The 18,843-nt window shown below is 49.2% G+C and overlaps 2 protein-coding genes and 1 non-coding gene across 5 annotated transcripts; 1 reads left to right on the top strand and 2 right to left on the bottom strand.

The window, feature by feature from the left end:
- Positions 1 to 151: 151 nt before the first annotated feature.
- LOC130036309 (small nucleolar RNA SNORD83) lies at positions 152 to 229 on the bottom strand. Its single transcript, XR_008794353.1, has one exon. It is a non-coding gene; the product is annotated as a small nucleolar RNA SNORD83 (small nucleolar RNA).
- Positions 230 to 3,290: 3,061 nt separating this feature from the next.
- ATP6V1G2 (ATPase H+ transporting V1 subunit G2) lies at positions 3,291 to 7,136 on the bottom strand. 2 transcript variants are annotated; one of them, XM_056127195.1, is made up of 3 exons: positions 7,024 to 7,136; positions 4,986 to 5,086; positions 3,291 to 4,370 (listed from the first exon to the last, which is right to left on the bottom strand). In XM_056127195.1, the coding sequence occupies exons 2-3, from the start codon at positions 5,043 to 5,045 to the stop codon at positions 4,197 to 4,199; spliced, it is 234 nt and encodes a 77-aa protein (XP_055983170.1). In that variant the 5' UTR covers positions 5,046 to 5,086; positions 7,024 to 7,136; the 3' UTR covers positions 3,291 to 4,196. The 2 variants fall into 2 exon arrangements, with proteins under 2 accessions (XP_055983170.1, XP_055983169.1); XM_056127194.1 differs by lacking the exon at positions 7,024 to 7,136 and adding an exon at positions 5,324 to 5,570.
- NFKBIL1 (NFKB inhibitor like 1) lies at positions 5,686 to 18,807 on the top strand. Of its 2 annotated transcripts, none has more exons than XM_056127180.1 (4): positions 5,686 to 5,767; positions 6,961 to 7,237; positions 17,647 to 17,868; positions 18,027 to 18,807. In XM_056127180.1, exons 2-4 carry the CDS (start codon positions 6,973 to 6,975, stop codon positions 18,656 to 18,658), a joined length of 1,119 nt encoding a protein of 372 aa, XP_055983155.1. In that variant the 5' UTR covers positions 5,686 to 5,767; positions 6,961 to 6,972; the 3' UTR covers positions 18,659 to 18,807. The 2 variants fall into 2 exon arrangements, with proteins under 2 accessions (XP_055983155.1, XP_055983154.1); XM_056127179.1 differs by lacking the exon at positions 5,686 to 5,767 and adding an exon at positions 6,407 to 6,545.
- The last annotated feature ends 36 nt before the right edge of the window (positions 18,808 to 18,843 follow it).

Below are 18,843 nucleotides of genomic sequence, written 5' to 3'. Positions count from 1 at the left end.
AGTCTTGTAAATTCCTGATCTGCAAGCAACGACGAGGGAGGGGCGATTGTGAAACGCAGAATACGCCTCACGACTTAGTGCGGAAGATGGAGAAAAGGAGGAGGAAGAAAGGGCCTGAAGACCCTGAGCGGTCCCTGTAACCTCGGGCAGCAGCCATCAGTCCAGGGTGATAGATAATGGTCAGCATTGCGCCAAGCGCTCATTTCTCAAGAAGCGAACATCATGTGGCTGCCGTCCACCGCCCACCCCCGGGACCCTCCCGCCGGGGTCTGAAAGCCCGGGGCGAGTGATGCGGCGCGCGGAGGTGCGGGACCCATGACTCGGCGACAAAAACAACTGTTTTTGTTTTCCCTCTTCATCGCGGGGACCAGGAAGCCAAGAAGCGGCCCAAAATCCGCAGTTAACAGACCATCTATCGTTTCCGTCACGAGGCCGGGGCGCCTCCTTCCCAGAAAGGCGCACAGTAACGTTCGTGGGAAGCCAATTGGGAACGTTTGGAAACGGGGCCAAACACGGGGCGATCGAGCGAGGCGGAGCGCGGCCCGAGAAACCGGCTCAACCGATTGGCGCCCAGAGGAGAAGAGGCAAGAGGAGGGCCTCGCCCTCCCCAGAATCCAGGGCTACGGACGCCCAGCGCCGCCGCATCGCTGGTGCCTCAGCGAAGCGAGAGGCCCGACACGGATGACGAGCGCCAAAGAAACACAATGGCGCCCAGGCCTCCATTTTGAGTTGCTTCCCCCCTCCCCCACCTCCGCGCCAGCGGCCCTGCCTCCCCCCTCAGGAGTTCTTTGCTCTCGCAAAGGGAAAGAGCAAGGGAAGTAACCCTACTAGACGTCAGGGATTAGACTACAACCTGGAGAAGGGATATTAGGAGTCCAAGAGACAGGATGACCCGAGAGAAACGGAGATGGAGGCGGATGGTCCCGAAGGCCAGACCTTACCTGAGCAAGACGAGTACGTATGGCGGCGGCAACAGGGACGAAGGAGGGAAATCTGCATTCACTTCCGGTTCCCAGCTTCCTTCTACTCGGCTTCCCGCCTTCTTGCCTGCTAATGCGCAGGCGCAAGAAACCGGAAGAAGGACCTTCCGCCGTTTATAGTTCCGCGCACTCCGAGGTTGCCTTTGGGAAATGCCTGTGTGAAATTTAGTTTAAAAGCCACGTCTAACCTCGCAGCTGCTGCCGTGACGAAAGGCATAAAGGAAACTAGTATTCTGTCCCACTGTTACCTTTTTTTCTTGTCCTACTCTTATCCACATCCTTACCTTTTTCATTTACAGTCTCTGCCTTGTGGATCTTCTCTCAGGGCAGCCCCGCGTGGGTGCTCGAGAAAGGAGGGCGGACCGGGCTGTGAGTTCCCACGGGGTCCTTAGCCCGGTACCCAAGGTGACCTGGCGGGCGTCTGCGCGGGAACCGAGGAACGCCCGGCCGCGATCCGGGCTGCGGGGGGTCTCACTAGCTGGAGGTGACCCTTCCTAAAATAATGTTGGTTAATGTAGCTGATGCCTTGTGGACCATGATGCTGGTGGAATTAGAATTGTGCCCAAAGTTAGCTGCTACAGTTCAAGGGTTACGCAGCGTTTAATAAATATTAGCACAGGTGTTCTTACCCCGCCCACGGTAACCGTACTATTAGCGTGGAGGTTTTTTTTTTTTTTCCTGAATGAAGCATATACCCTTGCCTTCCTATCTAGTCTGGTTAATAAATAAACTACGGGTTACCTTATCGCGTCCAATCCTAGATAAAACCTTTTATCTGCAGCCAAGAGAAATAAATGTTTAGCTAGGGATGTAGCTCCGCGGTAGACCACTTTGCCTGTGTGAGACTCTGAGTTGATTCCTGGCATGGGAGGGCGAGTAGAAGAACAAATATAAAAGGTTAGGTTTTCGGGGACTGAAAAGATAGCTCAGCGGGTAGAGCAGTTGCCTTAACTGCGGCCAATCAGCGTGCTGTTCCCCGCATACCATATGGTCCCTACCCAGAACTACCAGGAGTAATCCCAGAGCATAAGCGGATGTAGGGGGAGGAAGGTAGTTTTTCCCAACAATAAAAGTCAAATCTCTTCACTATTTCAACCACCCATCCCAGAACGAGAGAGATGGTCCCTAATCACCACTGAGAGCAACTTACACACACACACACACACACACACACACACACACACACACAGCAGGGAGTAGCCCCCAGCATCCCTGCAGTGTGCCCCACTTCAAAAAACTGCTTGCCAAATGTTACTCTAAAATCTGGAACACAGCTGTAAACAGGCCTGTTGCCACAGTTCAGGGGCATAACCTCCGAGACAACCCATAAATATATCAACATATCCAGCAGCAAAAAATGCCATTATAAAAGCAAGACAGAGGGGCTGGAGCAATAGCACAGCGGGGAGGGCGTTTGCCTTGCATGTGCCAATCTGGGTTCGATTCCCAGCATCCCATATGGTCCCCTGAGCACCGCCACAAGTAATTCCTGAGTGAAGAGCCAGAAGTGACCCCTGTGCATCTCCGGATGTGACCAAAAAAAAAAAAAAAAGACAGAAAGCAAAAAAGTTTTGGGCTGGTGAGAGAACAGGGGTAAGGAGTTCACCTTGCATGTGGCATTCAATGCCCAGCATTGCATATGGTACCCTGCGCAACCCCCAGAGTTACCTCTGAGCACAGAGCCAGGTGTAACCCATTATAAGCCACAAAAAAGCGTTTGTATATTCCACGGTTTCTCTGCAGCTGCCATCTATAGTCCTCAGGTTACCAAATAAGGTGCCACATATATTTATGTCTTTGCAAAGATTCTCGAACTTATTTGGCCTCCCACCCCCTTTTCAAGAAAGAAATCAACTTAGGGCTCCTCTTGGAAATCTTTATATAAACAAGCATCATCTCCCCCCCCCACACACACACACACACCTGGATCATTTGAGCACCCACCAAGAGGGCAGTATTATCCACTTGAGAGACACTAAGAAATAATAATGCAGGGGCTGGAGCGATAGCACAGCGGGTAGGGCATTTGCCTTGCACGTGGCAACCTGGGTTCAATTCCCAGCATCCCATATGGTCCCCTGAGCACCGCCAGGAGTAATTCCTGAGTGCATGAGCCAGGAGTAACCCTGTGCAAAGCTGGGTGTGACCCAAAAAGCAAAAAAAAAAAAAAAAAAATAGAAATAATAACGTACTGCTTACTTTTATTTTACAAACAAATTTAAAGGGCAGCCTTTTTGGATGCTTGGGTAACATGTAAACAGGAACAAGAATGACTGAAAATAAGAAAAGCAAAAGGAGGCAACTCACCAATTGGTTTTTCACATACTTATTTTATTGACTTTTAAACTGCCACAAAGGTAAAGTGAAGTGTTGAGGATGTGTTAAAGGCAAGCCATGCACACAAGGGGACACAGCATCACTTTATCTCAGGAAGCAGTAAACATCTCATGGGTTTGGGGGGAACAGTGGAAGGAGAATTGCAATAAAGAGAAACACCAACTTGAGAGAGAATTGCAACATCTTCCCGGAACCCCAATAGAGAGGTTATACATGAAGTCATAATTCCATCTTGTCACATTTTATAGTTTCGTTTCTGAGAAAAGAGAAGTGGGAAGAGCCAATTCTTCAGAGAATTTAGACTCGGTTCACAGAATGAATGAGTAGGATTAGAACACCAGGCAGGCCTCGGTGATGTGAGGAAGGGCTTAGACAGCCATTAGAAGGTTTTGGCCAGAGAATGGGTGGTGGGAGGCGGTAATACTATCATAGGGCTGCTGTTTACAAATCAAAACTACATGCTAAACTCTACAGTGATTCGCTCATCTTGCAGCAGCCCTGTAGTAGACACTGTTATTGTAGTCTCGCAGAGGAGGCCACTGAAGCTACAGGGGAAATAGCTTGTCCTGGTTTTGTAGGTGACAAGGTTAGAAGAACCCCACCTGAATTTGGGGTGTTTCCCACATCTCTACTTCTCCATGCTCTAACTTTTCACAAGGGCATTGGTTGTGGGTAACTTAGGTCCTGATGAAGGTTAAAGCACAATAAGGAGATTCAGCTCTGGACAGGATATTCATAAACTTCCAGAACTACTGAATCCTGCTTCTGAGAACGTCTAAGAATGGAAAGGAGAGCAGGACTATAGCGAGAAGTAACTTCAATAAAGGGATTTCTTCAAGGGGGAAACTTTCCATGAGAAGCCAGGCCCTCTCATGACTCCTAGGCAGTAATCCGGTAGTTGGCATGGACCTGGGGCCTCACATCACAGACCATGCCGAGAAGCTGGGCCAGGACACGCTCACGGTTTCTCTGCTGGGAGCTCTGCATGCCTTGCACCTGGTGCCTTGTCGCCTGCTCCACCTCAGCTGACAGGTTCCCTTGGGAGCCCATGGCCTGGGAGGTGAGAGAGAGATGAAAGAGAAAAGGAAAATGCAGGAACAGAATAAATAGTTCTAGTATGTGGAGAGAAATATCCTGGAGAAAAGGGCAGGAAGAAGGGCCCTCTTTGTAGACCATTCCCATCTCACAAACAGCATGAGAAATACAGTCCGTTTCCCTAAGATCTGACAGGCAACTTCATCCTATACCAGTTCCCACCATCTTACTAGTCAAGAATAAAACTGTTCACCCCAATGTCATGAGAGGCTGTGGCAAATCCCAAGCTTTATAAATCCTATGAAGGGCTGGAGTGATAGCACAGCGGGTAAGGCGTTTGCCTTGCACGCGGCCGACCCAGGTTCGATCCCCAGCATCCCATATGATCCCCTGAGCACCGCCAGGAGTAATTCCTGAGTGCAGAACCAGGAGTAACCCCTGTACATTGCCAGGTGTGACCCAAAAAGCAAAATAAATAAATAAATATAAATCCGATGAAATTCCTACACTCTCTGTCACAAATCTTAACCCATATTGTCATCAATACGTACCTTATGTTATCTGCATGCACCTCAACAGATGCACATACCAGTTTACGTCCTGGTGGCCCATCCCAATTCTCCCACAACTTACTGCCTGCTGCTTGCTCTGGAATTCCTGCTCCCGCTCTCTGCGGTATTGTTCCACTTCCATCTGAGCCTCCTCCTTGGCCTGCTTCAGACGCCGGGCCTTCCCTGGAGGGAACACAGAGCAGAGGGTCAGGGTGCATCCTCTGCAAGCTGTGCTGGTGACCAGTGCTTTCCAGAAAGTTTTTCTGCCTTCTCTTGGTCAGTGAGGTACCAAATTATAACAACTAACCATTTCTTCCTCATCTGTGACCCTGAGTTTTCCTAAGGATTCAGGAAATCTGTCCGCTGTCCCTCATCTGGAATTTTATTTCCAGATCCTAAGGAAGAGAAGAAGAGACTCACTCTTTCTGGCATCTGCCACCTTCTCAGCCGCCCGCTTCTCTGCTTGCAGGAGCTGTTGGATACCCTGGGACTGACTGGCCATTTCTCTGTTATGGCCGATGGCGCTTCGGATGCTACCAAGGTACCAGATGGCTCCCGCCGCCTACTCCGCCAGTTGCTGCAGTCCTTCACCACTACTCCTGGGTCTTAGTGCTCCCCTTTTAGCTCAGCATCCTGGACCGGTGTCTCCCCCAAACTGATCCTCCCATTGATGGCTGGTCCTTCTCCAGCATCCCTCTCTCCCGCAATAGCTGTAAGGACCGCCTGGGGGCAGCAGAGACCGGATCCAAAGCTGCCTGCCAGCATTAGGTGCAGGGCTTTCCGGGAGTTAAGGTTAGGAATGGGGCTGGAGCAGAGGGGAGGAATATTGGGGAGAAAAGGCCACAAGGAGGGGTTGAAAATGGGGTAAGTAAGGAAGCCTTCGTGCATCATGCATTGGGAAAGAGCATGCGGGGCTTTTCTGAATATTCAATTTCGCTCTACCTCTCTCTTCACTTCTCCTTTTTATGTCTTTTTTTTCTTTCTCAAATCCAGATTTCTAAATTAATTTCAATTGCCGTATCTAGGGTTTTTTTCCCTCAAAAGTCTGTGTTTTTCTCTTTTGCTCTGTCCCTGTCCTTGAGCTCACTGTGGGCTTTGTGTTTGTTTCCATTTTCACTGTATCCTCTATCTCTTTTCGCTCTTTGTCTAATCTTTTAGCCTACCAACCGATCCTCTCTCCCACTTGAGGGAGGCGGGAGTGAAGCTCCGGACCATATGCCCTCCGTCCTCGTGACCACCCCCGCCTCTAGCGCCTTTTGATGTCCAGTCTTCCGGTTTTAGGCGGACCCTTAGTCTTAAGTTCCGTAGTTTCCCCACGAGGTCAGAATGAGGAGACACGCGCGCGCGCTCGTCCCCAGCACCCCGGCCCCTTGAGCGCGCTCCCACCGCCCCGCCCCTCGGGGAAGGCGGACTTCCGGCAGCGCGCCTCGCGGTTCACTTCCGCCCTTCCTTGCGTCGCAGTTTGCGCCATTTCCGCCAGCTTCGAGTGTCTCCGCCCTTCCCGCCTCCCTTCCTCGGAGCGTCTTAAACACAGGCCTCAGGCCCACAGCTCTGGGGGTACTTAGGGGGGCGGGGGACTGGTCTGATGAGTAACCCCTCCCCCCAGGCCCCAGAGGGAGAAGCCTCTACTTCTGTCTGCCGGGTACATGATATTCAATTTCTAGATCATTATTTGAAGTTTTCTGTGAATTTTTTAAATTCAAATTTTCTTCTGATTAAAAAAAAAAATTTCTTCCCTCCTCCTCCCTCAGTCTTTTTCAAAGGACTTTAGTGGAAAAAAAAATTATAAATTGATCGGGCCAATAAGCCTGCAAACAATTATTTAGCCTTTTCTCAATTTTGACATGAAAAGATTAAAATTCCCAGCCCCCAGCCCCCCCTTCCTCCCCTCGGGAATTTTTTCAGACCATTAATCTCGCAAGAACTGCGGGGTCAGGCCAGGCCTCCCCGCCTCACTGAAGCTGGAGGAAGAAACCCAGGGGAGGCCGGGGAGGGACTGCCAGGGGGGCGACCGGCCAAGGGGGGGCCTGACTGCTGCTGCTCTTTCTCTCCCGCAGCCCAAGAGTTCCATGGCCTCCGCCTCCCGCCGCCAGCGCCGAGAGCGTCGCTTCCGTCGCTACCTGTCTGCAGGACGGCTGGTCCGGGCCCAGGCGCTCCTGCAGCGACACCCCGGCCTCGATGTGGACGCGGGGCAGCCCCCACCTCTGCACCGGGCCTGTGCCCGCCACGATGCCCCGGCCCTGTGCCTGCTGCTGCGCCTGGGGGCAGACCCTGCCCACCAGGACCGGCACGGGGACACGGCACTGCACGCCGCCGCCCGCCAAGGCCCTGATGGTGAGTGTACCCCGGAGGGGAGGGGGGGACCTATCAGCCGCCCCTCCGAGGTCTGGGCTGCTGGCTCCAAACTGAGCTGCTTGCCTGGGACTCTGGAGGTAGTTGATCAAGAGGGCCTGGGGCTAGGGATTGTGCCTCCAGGATATAGACAGGTTGGTGATCAACTACAGACTGATCTTCAGATTTCACACCTCCCCCCCCCCCCCGCCCCCCCATGAGTCTGGTTCTAGAGCACATGGCCTATGTGTGGATTCTAACCCCAGCACCATAAAAAGTTTACTTTTCTTTTCCCCCAGGTGGGGGTGGGGGCGGAGTGTTGCTCTATGGAGCCCAGGGCCTCACACAGGATATGACACATATAAGCTCTCAAGTTAGATTTCTGGGCTCGGAGCTAGCTACTTAATAGTTGGGGAAATTATTAAGCTTTCCTGAGGCTTAGTTTGCCCTTGTGCAAAATAAGTCATAACTCTTGCTGTGTGCAGGCTTCTTAAAGTAACTTATTTAATCCTCACTACAACTCTGTGAAGTCATAAATACTAAAATTATCCTTCAGTTTCTAGACGAACCACACAGAGAAGTGAAGTAGTCTGCCCAAGGCACACAGCTATTAGATCAAGGCAGGCTAGCTAGAGCCTCTGAACTCTTCAGCAACTGGATTATCCCGTGTGATATGGTTTTTGTGGGTTTTTTTAATTCGGGGGAGGGGGGCGTTCTTTGTTGCTCAGGGCTATCTCCTGACTCTGAGCTCACAGATCACTCCTGGCAGGGCTCGAGGGACCCAATGGGATACCAGGAATTGAACCCAGATTGGCCACATGTAAGGCAAGCACCCTACCCACTGTATTACTCCTCAGCCCTCTCCTTTGTGATAACATATCAAATTAAATAGTGATGTAGTCACGTATACCAGCACCCAAACCCTAAAATATGTTTTGAGAGTAAACTGACTTAAGTATATAATTGGAGAGCCTGGCAGTGATCATCCTTCAGTAGCTGCAGGCAGTTGTTGTTATCAACATCCAAACTCCCCTACCCACAATTATGAAGCTAAAAGACACTCTGAGAACCATACAATTTTTTATCATTCTGCCACCAAACTCAGTGTTAAAATCTATCCTAAACTAAAGTGAGGGCTATCTATGATTTGTTTTTATGCTAGTATATCAATACTCAGGCATTTATTGCAGAAACATTCTCTTTTTTAATTTATTTATTTTTGGTTCATACCCAGTAGTGCTCAGGGGTTACTTCTGGCTCTGTACTCAGAAATTAACTCCTGGCAGTGCACGGGTGAACCATATGGGGTGCTGGGGATCAAACCCAGGTCTGCCGTGTGCAAAGCAACACCCTCCCCACTGCGATATTATTCTGGCCCGCAGAAACATTCTTGTTTGGTTACTGGGGTGACCCAAGCCCTTCTGATCTATATATTGTACACAGTGTATATGATTTCAGACCAGCTCTACCAAATCCAAAAAACATCTGAGCTCAGAAAAGAAAAAATGAGGGTTTCCAGTCAGGACCTGTTTTTACTACAGTGGCAGTGCAGGCAACTTGAGAGATACAGTCTTCCTTAATATTAGGCCTTGATTTGGGGGCAAGAGTGGGCAAGTGCCTCACCAAGCAGTGTTAGGGCACTTTTCCCTGAATCAGAAGTGGCTCCTGGTGAGGCTCAGGGTATCATGTGCTGATGAGGATGGAATCTTTCTATATGCAGAGCCTTTAGTTCCAACCCATTGAACTCTCTGTAGCTGCCCAACTCCCCCACTGTTTTGTTTTTTCCTTTAAAGAGTATCAAGGATGAAACTCAAGGCTTCCTACATGTGAGGTATGAGCCACAGTAACTCCTTTAATTTATTTTGTTGTTGTTTTTTTTTGGGGGGAGTGTGGGTCACACCTGCTGTTACTCCGGGGACCATATGCAGTGCCAAGGACAGAACTGGTCAGCCATATTCAAAGCAAGTACCTTAACCCCCTTACTATCTCTCTCTGGCCCTTGATACCTCCTTTTAATGTAGGACTGCTAGGAAAATCTCTAGGTTGGGATGAATAACCTTAATTCAGTTTGTTTACTATTGCCAGCTCCCCAAGTACATGCAGGAATCTAACCTCAAAGCCTGCCCCACACAGTATCATGTCCCCTTTCTTTTTGTTTTGTTTTGTTTTTTGTCCACACCAACAGTGCTCAGGTCTTACTCCTAGCTCTGCTCTCAGGAATCACTCCTGGCAGTGCTTGGTGGAGACCATATGGCATGCCAGGGATCAGACCCAGGGTGGCCACATACAAGCCAGCACTCTACCCATTATATTATCTCTTCTGCTCCTGTTTTATTTGACTTAGCGTATTAGAGGTTTGTTTTGTTTTGTAAAGGGCAAGCATCTAACTCAAAACTGATTAGCAGTAGCGGAGAACCCTGAAATAGATCTCAGACCTCACTTACCCTAGTTACAGCTCTGCCACTTAAAAGCGTGTGGCAGGGACCTCTCTAAATTTAATTTGCAACTATAAAATGGAAGTTCTGACAAGCATTTGGTGACATTTTAACATTTAGTAGACCCTTTTTTTTATTTTCATATTATTCAAGTAAAACTTTGTCATTTTATGGCTATAACGAGTGATGCTCAATGATAATTCCTGGCTCTGCACTCAGGAATTACTCCTGGCAGTGCTCGAGACCATATAGGTATGCTGGGTATCAAATGTGGGTCAGCTCTATGCAAGGCACGCTCCCTACCTACTATCTCTTCAACCCTCAAGTAAGACTTTTTGAGTAATAAAAATATCCATCATGGGATTGGAAAGGTAGTATAGCTGGTAGAATGCTTGTCTTGCCACCAGTCACCAGTACCCTGATCCCCACCAGGAGTAGAGCACAAAAAAACAAAAGTCTCTCACAGGACTGGAGAGATGGTACAGGAGTTGAGGTGCACCCTGGTTTGATCATCAGCACCACATTATCCTCTGAGTATCTCCAGATGCAGCTCTGAAGGCCCCTGAACATTACTAGATGTGACCCTGAAGAACCCCCTACCCCCCACAGCACCACTGGGGTGACCCAGTAACCCCTAACACCACAGAGCTCAAGTATTCCAGGCTTGTACCCTCACATTGAATTGCTGACCCTGTTGGCTAAATTATCAGGAGGGGCCCAAGGTCTTCTGAGCAAGCACCACTCGGGAGACTCAAAAATAAAAAGGCTTTGTTTTCATTAGATTCTAAGAAGCACGTGAGCTTGATAGATATGTCCTTGTCTTCCAAAGCAGGGACTTGCACTTGCCCTAGTGACCTCTCAAGGCCTTACTCCTTACTGGTATCAGCCCAGCCCAGCCACCAGGTGGCCTTCTATCTCCTTGATAGAAAGGTCCACTTCTGCTTCCTGCAGCTTTGGAGACCATCTGCTTTATAATGTGCATCTCTGAACAGATGAAATGACCCCAAATCTCTCTGGATGGATTCCTCCATGTTCCCTTCTTAAGTCTGAGTTTATGCTGGATTGATGGTTGGGATTGTCATCCCCATTTGAAATATCAATTAATGACTCTGTCTTTTCTACTTTTGCTTTTGGCCACTCTCAGTGGTACAGTGCTCAGGGGTCCCTCCTGAACTTTAAGGAATCATTTTGGTTCTTAAAGGAACTATGTGGTACCCAGAATGGAACCTGGGTCCCCTGCACATACCTGTTGAGCCGTCTCCCTGCACTGTCTTTAGAAATTAGAAATTTTAAGAACTTCATTTGGAAAACCATCACCTCATGGAGAAGTGGTATGACCTTAGTCAGATGATAACCATCCTCTGTAATGTAGGAACTAGTAAATATTGAGAAATATTGGGACAAGTGTTGGGGGGACATAGTACCACAGTCTTTACCAAAATAATGAAGTAAAGAGGCCACAAATGTGGCTCAGCAGTGGAGTATTCCTTAGAATGCAGGGACCTAGGTTTGATTCCTGGCACTACTGAAATTAAAAAGTTACGAAGTCTAAAGTCATCCTGAGTACTTTGGTTTTTGGTTCTTCCAAGCACTGCCAGATGGGGGGCTGTGGGCACCCCACAGGGACCCTGGAACCACTCCTAAGACTCAATTACAGTGCTCAGGGTCCTCTAAGGCTGTACCCAGCTGTGTTTAGAGGGACAAGGCAATTCTGGAAATCAGACTTGGGGCTTTTTACATGCCAGAATTATGGTTCCAAACATATTTGGGTTTTTTTGCTTAATCAATGGTTGAACAAATAGTACTCTTAAATTTTTTTTTAAAAAAGTTTGTTTTTTTTTTAAATGTAATTTACTTTGCACTTTTGCCCTGTGCCACACTCTACCAAACATTTTCCATCTTCATTACCATTTTCATCTGCCCAGAGAAGTAGGCTGGGGCCCTGTTCCAGAGCTGACTGAGCTATCCACGTATGTTCCATCTGTCTTTCCAGCCTTACCTCCTACAGCACACCCACAAACCTACAAGGTTGTCTCCATGACTGTGTCAGCAGTGACCCCAGGCGTGTTTTTCACAAGCCTATCTGTCTTTTGCTGCCTGTTCACTCATCTGTTTTGCTAAGTGATCCTCCCTTCTCAGCTCAGCATAAGCTTCTCCTCCTCAAGGACTCTGGGGGGGGGACGAGGGCAGGGGCAGGCAGGTCACAGCACTACTCAGGACTTATTCCTGACTCTGCACTCAGGAATCACTTCTGGTAGGGTTTGGGGGATCATATGTTGTACTGGGGATTGAACCCAGGTAGGCTGCTTGCAAGACAAGCACCCTATCCACTGTATTACCGTTTGGCCCCTCCTTAAAAACTCTTTAATCTCTATGCTTCTCTCTCTCTCTCTCTCTTTTTTTTTTTGCTTTTTTGGGTCACACCCAGTGATACACAGGGGTTACTCCTGGCTTTGCACTCAGGAATTACTCCTGGTAGTGCTCTGGGATGCTGGGAATTGAACCCGGATCAGCCACATGCAAGGCAAACGCCCTACCCCCTACCCACTGTGCTATCACTCCAGCCCCGTGCTCCTCTTTTCTTCATGAGTCTCATCAGTCATCACTCAGTCTACACTTCTAATAATAGTATCCTTTAAAAATGTTTACCAGAGCTTGGAGATAGGCTAGAGAGATAGTAAGGTGCTAGACTTTCACATGGCTGACCTTGGTTCAATTCTTGGCACTGGTCTCCCAGGCTCTGCCAGGAGCGACTCCTAAGAGCTAGGAGTAAGAATAAGAACTGAACACTTTGAGGTGTGGCCTCAAAAAAGCAAATTTTTTTAATTAATAAAATAAAGGACCAGAGTGATGGTACAGTGGGTAGGGCGTGTGCCTTGCACGCAGCTGACCCTGATTTAATCCTCGGCATCCCATATGGTCCCCCCAGCCTGTCAGGAGTGATCCCTGAGTGCAGAGCCAGACGTAAGCCCTAAGCACAGTCGGGTGTAGCCAAAAAACAAAAATTAATAAAATTAAAATGTTAAAAATTGGCATTTCAAATTACTGGTAGGACATGAACTATTTAATAAGCCATATTAGAACATTTGGCTTGTCAGGAAAAACAGTGTCCTACTTTACATCTGACTGAAAAGTAAATTACAGAAGGCAAGGAGATGGCTCAAAAGGCTGGAGCACATGCTTTGCATATGGAGGCAAAGGTTCAATCCCCAGCACCACATCATCTCCACACACTGCAGGGAGAGATGCCTGAGCACTGCACTGGCCACGTGTGGCCTAAAAACAACCTAAGCACCTAAATGTGACAGAAAACTCATAGGATGGACTTCCCCTGGGGGACTAAATTTGGGGAAGGAGGACCAGGCAACCTTTGGTGGAAATAGCGATGCTTATTGTACATAATTTGTACCTTTTTTAATTTTTTAAAATAGGAAAGAGCTGGAAAAGTAGTACAGGGGTTAAAGTACTGGCTTTGCAAGCAGTACAGTCCCTGGTGCTGTATGGTCCCCCAGGCAGCCACCAAGCAGGACAGACTAGGGGTAGCTCCCAGGCAGTACTGGTTGTGACCCAAACACCCACCTCCCCAAGTGTGTGTGTGTGTGTGTGTGTGTGTGTGTGCGTGTGTGTGTGTGTGTATAGTAGGGAAAATAAAAATGATTTTTTTTGTATTTTTTTGTATTTTTGATAGCACAGCGGTAGGGCGTCTGCCTTGCACGCAGCCAACATGGCCGACCCGAGTTCGATTCCTCCGCCCCTCTCAGAGAGCCCGGCAAGCTACCGAGAGTATTCGATATGCCAGATACAGTAACAACAAAGTCTCCAATGGAGACGTTACTGGGCCCGCTCGAGCAAATCAACGAACAACGGGAGCCTTTACTTTTGTATTTCCAGACAAGAAAAAACCCTCCTAAGAGTGAAATAAATTCAAAAGCAATAAAATTAAATATGTGGGGGCTAGGGACTTGACAGTACGGCATTTACTTTGGATGTGAGACTCTGGGTTTGATTCCCAGCACTGCAAAAAGGAAGGAAAATATTAATACTCCCTTAACTATATAAAAATAAAAAGCCACTTTTGTTTTGTTTGGGGATCATGCCCAGTGGTGCTCAGGGCTTACTCCTGGCTCTGCACTCAGGAATTACTCCCAGAGGTGCTCAGGGGATCATATGGGATGCCACAGATCAAACCCAAATTGGCTGCATGTGAGACAAGCACCTCACCCACTGTACTATTACTCTAACCTCAGAATTTTTCATAAGATAGATGGGGAAAAATAATTGCAATGCATTGTTATCTATATCATATAAACACCCTTATACCTTTTTTTTTTCTTTGCTTTTTGGGTCATACCCAGCAATGCACAGGGGTTACTCCTGGCTCATGCACTCAGAAATTACTTCTGGCGGTGCTCAGGGGACCATATGGGATGCTGGGAATCGAACCTGGGTCAGCCGCGTGCAAGGCAGACATCCTACCCGCATGTGCTATCGCTCCAGCCCCTCCACCCTTATACTTACAGATACAATTTCCAGGGGAAAAGTAGACAAAGAACACGGACAACTTATTCATACATGGGCGTGTGCTCATACATAAAGAAAGGTTGGGGGTATAACTGTGTTAGGGCACATTCCTCACTTGTGTGAGGCCCTAAATTTAATCCCCAGCACCACAAAAAAAGAAGCTACACCATTGGGCCTGAGAGATAGTACAGCAGGTAGGGCGTTTGCCCTGCAGACCAGATTTAATACTCAGCATCCCATTTGGTCTTTTCAGAAGTAATTCGTGAGTGCAGAACCAGGAGTAACTCCAGAGTATCGCCTGGCATGATACAAAATAAAAACCAAAAAAGAAACTACACAAAAAGTATATGAAAAAGAAGAGAAGAGAATTGCATGAATAAATCATTTCCTGCCTTTCCTTCCATCTGTTGATGTTGCAGGGAATTAAGCACACATGTGCAGTCACATGTAGTGTTTACACGTTTAGTTGTGATGCTTGCATGGCGGTGGTGGAACTAAAATCACTTGTACCATGGATCTCAACCTGATCAAGAGCTGATCACACTTGGCACCAGTGATTGAATTCAGCCTCATGCTTGCAAAGCAGGCACCTTAGCCACCGAGCCATCTCTTCATATAAAATCTTTTTTTGGGGGGGCACCACTTGTATGGTGCTTGGACCACGACGTGTCAGGGATGGAACAGTGTTCCTACATGCAGAGCATACACTCCAGCCCTCTGAGCTATCTCCCTAACTGCAGCATAGATGTACATGTGAGGTTGATGGTTTTTGGAAACAAAGTCTCAACTCAGAGATTAATTGTGGGATTTTTTTTTTTAATAAGTACAATAGAACAGTACACAGTCATAGAAAGGAATGTGGTAGACCTTGTATACTACAATGGAAAGAATTTTTTAAAAAGACACAAAGTAAAAATAGTAAGTTGTGGAACCAGGAAGACAGTACAGCGGATAGGGCACTTGCCTTGCATCTGACCCACCAGAATTCAATCCCAGGCACCTCCCAGCACTACCAGCAGTGATCTCTGAGCACAGAGCCCAGAGTAAACCCTGAGCACTGCTGGGTGTGGCCAAAAAACAAAAAAGTTGCCAAATAATTATATACTACACTCAAATATCTAGAAAAAAAGAGTCTTTCTAGGCATTTATGTATGCTAAAATAGGATATATGATCCCCCAAGCACCCCAGGATTAATTTGTGAGTGCATGAGCCAGGAGTAAGCCCTGTTCATTGCTGGGTGTGACCCAAAAAGCAAAAAAAAAAATTTTAATTTTGATTAAATTTGTTCTTAATTCTGATTTTAAAATTCACATTAAAATATTAACTACATAAGCTTGGGAGGGATCTGCCTATAGTCCTCCCAGAAACCAGAATTTTTGTCTACTAATAGTTTTTTAATCAAATTATTTTTTACACAGTTGCGAGTCAAGTCTGTGTGCATTTTTATAGTCAGTTTTTGCCACACCCAGACCTCTGTTTAGAGGCTTTAATATTCTATACCATGCTTTACTTATCACACTTGTATTTGGAGGCCTTACATTTTTTGGGGGTGTCACACCCAGCAATGCGCAGGGGTTACTCCTGGCTCTGCATTCAGAAATTACTCCTGGTGGTGTTCGGGGAACCACATGGGATGCTGGGAATCGAACCCGGGTCGACTGCGTGCAAGGCAAACACCCTACCTGCCGTGCTATCGCTCCAGCCCCTAGAGGACTTGAATTTTGAAAGTTTTCCATACACCAATCTACTCTCACACCTGCTATGAACCTTGATGGGCAACAAGCAGTTGAAAGCACCAGGCAAGATCAGATACTTGCTGAGTGGCACAAGTTGATAAGGCTTGTGACAGGTCACATCTGTTAAAGTGAAACATTTTGGGACCGGAGAAATTGTACAACGGTAGGGCTCTTGCCTTGCACATGGGGGTTCGATCCCTGGCACCCAGTACAGTCCCCTGTGCCCTTCCAGGAGTGATCTCTGAGTGCAGAGCCAGGAGTAAACCCTGAACACATTCAGATGTGGCTGCTACACACACACACACACAAAATAAAAGAGAGAAGCGCCTCTTCCTTTGTCCTGACATGTTTGAACAGGGATGAGCCAGGAGATAGGCGGGAGGCAGGGGTGTCAGCCAGCAAGTGTGCAGCCCTTTCTGCCTCCCTGCCTGCCCCACAGTGACAGGAGAGCACTTCTATGGCCCATTTTCGCAAGGTTGAGGTTGCCAGTACTTTCCAGCACCATAGAATAAAGACTTAAGGGGGGTTGAGAGATAGTACAAGGGGTTTAGGTGCTCGTTCTGCTGACCCTGATTTGAACCCCTGGCACTACATATGGTCTGCAGGCACCACCAGGAGTTCTCCCTGAGCACAGTCAAATAAACTGAGCACCACTGGGTGTGACCCAAAAAGCAAAAGAAAAAGAAGTAAGTACTGTTTGCCCATTTCCTCCTAACCCAGGAAAAGAAAAAGTAGGCCCCTGGGCAGGAAGGGCGCTTTTGTCGCTTTTGTCGCCTGCCTCTGTCCCGGGTGTGAAAGTGCTTGGTGGCTGTGCTCTTGGAGGTGCTACTTTGCCAGTGAAGTGAGCAGCAAAGAATTCAACTGACTCTGAAGCGGATGTAGTGAAGGACTCAGGAAAAATGGGGGTTTGGGAATGTCGGTTGTATTTCTCCCAATCGGCTCTTCCTAAATGGGACCCCGTGTTTCTGGGCCTTTTCCCCAGTCAGCAGTCATGCTGGCTCTATGTTGCAGGGAGCAGTTTTCTGTTGGGCTGAGGACTTGGGCCACCCCTGGCGATGCTCAGGGCTTACTCCTGGCTGTGCACTACTGAATTATTCCTGGTGGTGTGCAGGGGACCATATACGATGACAGGGATCAGTCAAACCTGGGTCAGCCATGTGCAAGACAAGCACCTACTTGCTGTACTATCACCCCGACCCCTTCAGGAAACATTTCTGTGACTCGAATTTATTGTTGGTCTCCACCTTTTCACCTTTCCATTTCTCTTCTAATATCCTTTTAGTAAGGAAGACTGAGAGGAAAAAAAATCCCTAAAAACATTCATTTTACTGGGCCCCTTGAAAAATTATATAAGGGGTGAATATTCCCTATGTATATCTTTATAAGGGTAAAGAGTACTTGCAGATCTGATACCAGTATGTCATGTTGAGTAAGAAAATGAAGTGCATAATCAAAAGTTTTTGATACTGCTCCCAATGCTGGCGGCAGGCTAGGCTACTCCACTAGCTTATGGGGTGACAGGTGAGAATACTTTAAAGGACCACACTTCCCATGCACGTGGTTAGCTGTCAATAGGTACTCGCTATTGAGGGTCATTTCCTTAGACCCAGGAAGCACCCCTGTGGGCAACCCTTTCAGCGCTCTCAGACCAAGGGAATGAGTGACCAGCGGATTGGGGAGCCCCAACTAACTTTTTGCATCCCACTCTCCCGCCAACAGCCTACACGGACTTCTTCCTGCCTCTGCTCAGCCGCTGCCCCTCGGCCATGGGAATAAAGAATAAGGAAGGGGAGACTCCGGGGCAGATTCTGGGCTGGGGCCCGCCCTGGGATTCTGCCGAAGAAGAGGAGGAAGATGAAGCCTCCAGGGAGCGGGAGTGGAGGCAGAAGCTGCAGGGAGAGCTGGAGGACGAGTGGCAGGAAGTCATCGGGAGGTTTGAAGGTGAGGGCGCGCTTCGGGGCACGGCTGCCCTCCTTCCCTCGGGCCCCTTCTCTGCACCCACCGCATGAATGCCCCCGCCTGCGCCCCCGCCGTACTCCCCTGCCGTTTCTGCGGGTCCCCGGCTCAGCCTCTCCCCACCACCCGTGTCCTCCCGACAGATGATGCTGCCCAGGAGGCCCAGGAGCCCGAGTCCTTCTCAGCCTGGTCGGAACGCCTGGCCCGGGAACATGCCCAGAAACGCCAGCAGCAGCAGCAGCAGCAGCGCCGCGAAGCCGGGGGAGCCTGCCGCCCCCCGCGGGCCGAGGGCTCTAGTCACAGCTGGAGGCAGCAAGAGGAGGAGCAGCGGCTCTTCCGAGAGCGCGCCCGGGCCAAGGACGAAGAACTGCGGGAGAGCCGAGCCCGGAGAGCGCAAGCGCAGGAGGCCGCCGCCGCCGCCGCCGCCGCCGCCGCCGGGGACCGAGGGCCCGAGCCCACCAGGGCGGGGTCCAGGGCCGAGCAGCCCAGGGCCGCGGGGAGGGGTAGCCTCTGGCGCTTCGGCGACGTGCCCTGGCCCTGCCCCGGCGGGGGGGACCCGGAGGCCATGGCTGCGGCCCTGGTGGCCAGGGGCCCCCCCTTGGAGGAGCACGGGGCTCTGAGGAGGTACCTAAGGGTCCAGCAGGTTCGCTGGCACCCCGATCGCTTCCTGCAGCGATTCCGAAGCCAGATTGAGACCTGGGAGCTGGGCCGCGTGATGGGTGCTGTGACAGCTCTTTCTCAGGCCCTAAATCGCCATGCCGAGGCCCTCAAGTGACCCCAGAGAAAGAGCCAGAAACTGCAGGGATGTGGCCGGAGGGGTAGGGCAGTAGGAGGAATATGGTCAGTTCAGGACTTGGGTGATCGGAAGAGGCAGCTAGCTGCGCTCCGAGGATATGGAGGATATGGGGTGGGGCCGAAACTTGCTAGGAGCGGGGGTGGGGGGGCAGGGCACCAGCGCTG

This window comes from Sorex fumeus, unplaced genomic scaffold, assembly GCF_029834395.1.
Source record: "Sorex fumeus unplaced genomic scaffold, SorFum_2.1 ptg000063l, whole genome shotgun sequence".
In the NCBI taxonomy this organism is placed as follows: domain Eukaryota; kingdom Metazoa; phylum Chordata; class Mammalia; order Eulipotyphla; family Soricidae; genus Sorex; species Sorex fumeus.
This window is presented reverse-complemented; position numbering and strand designations above follow the sequence as displayed.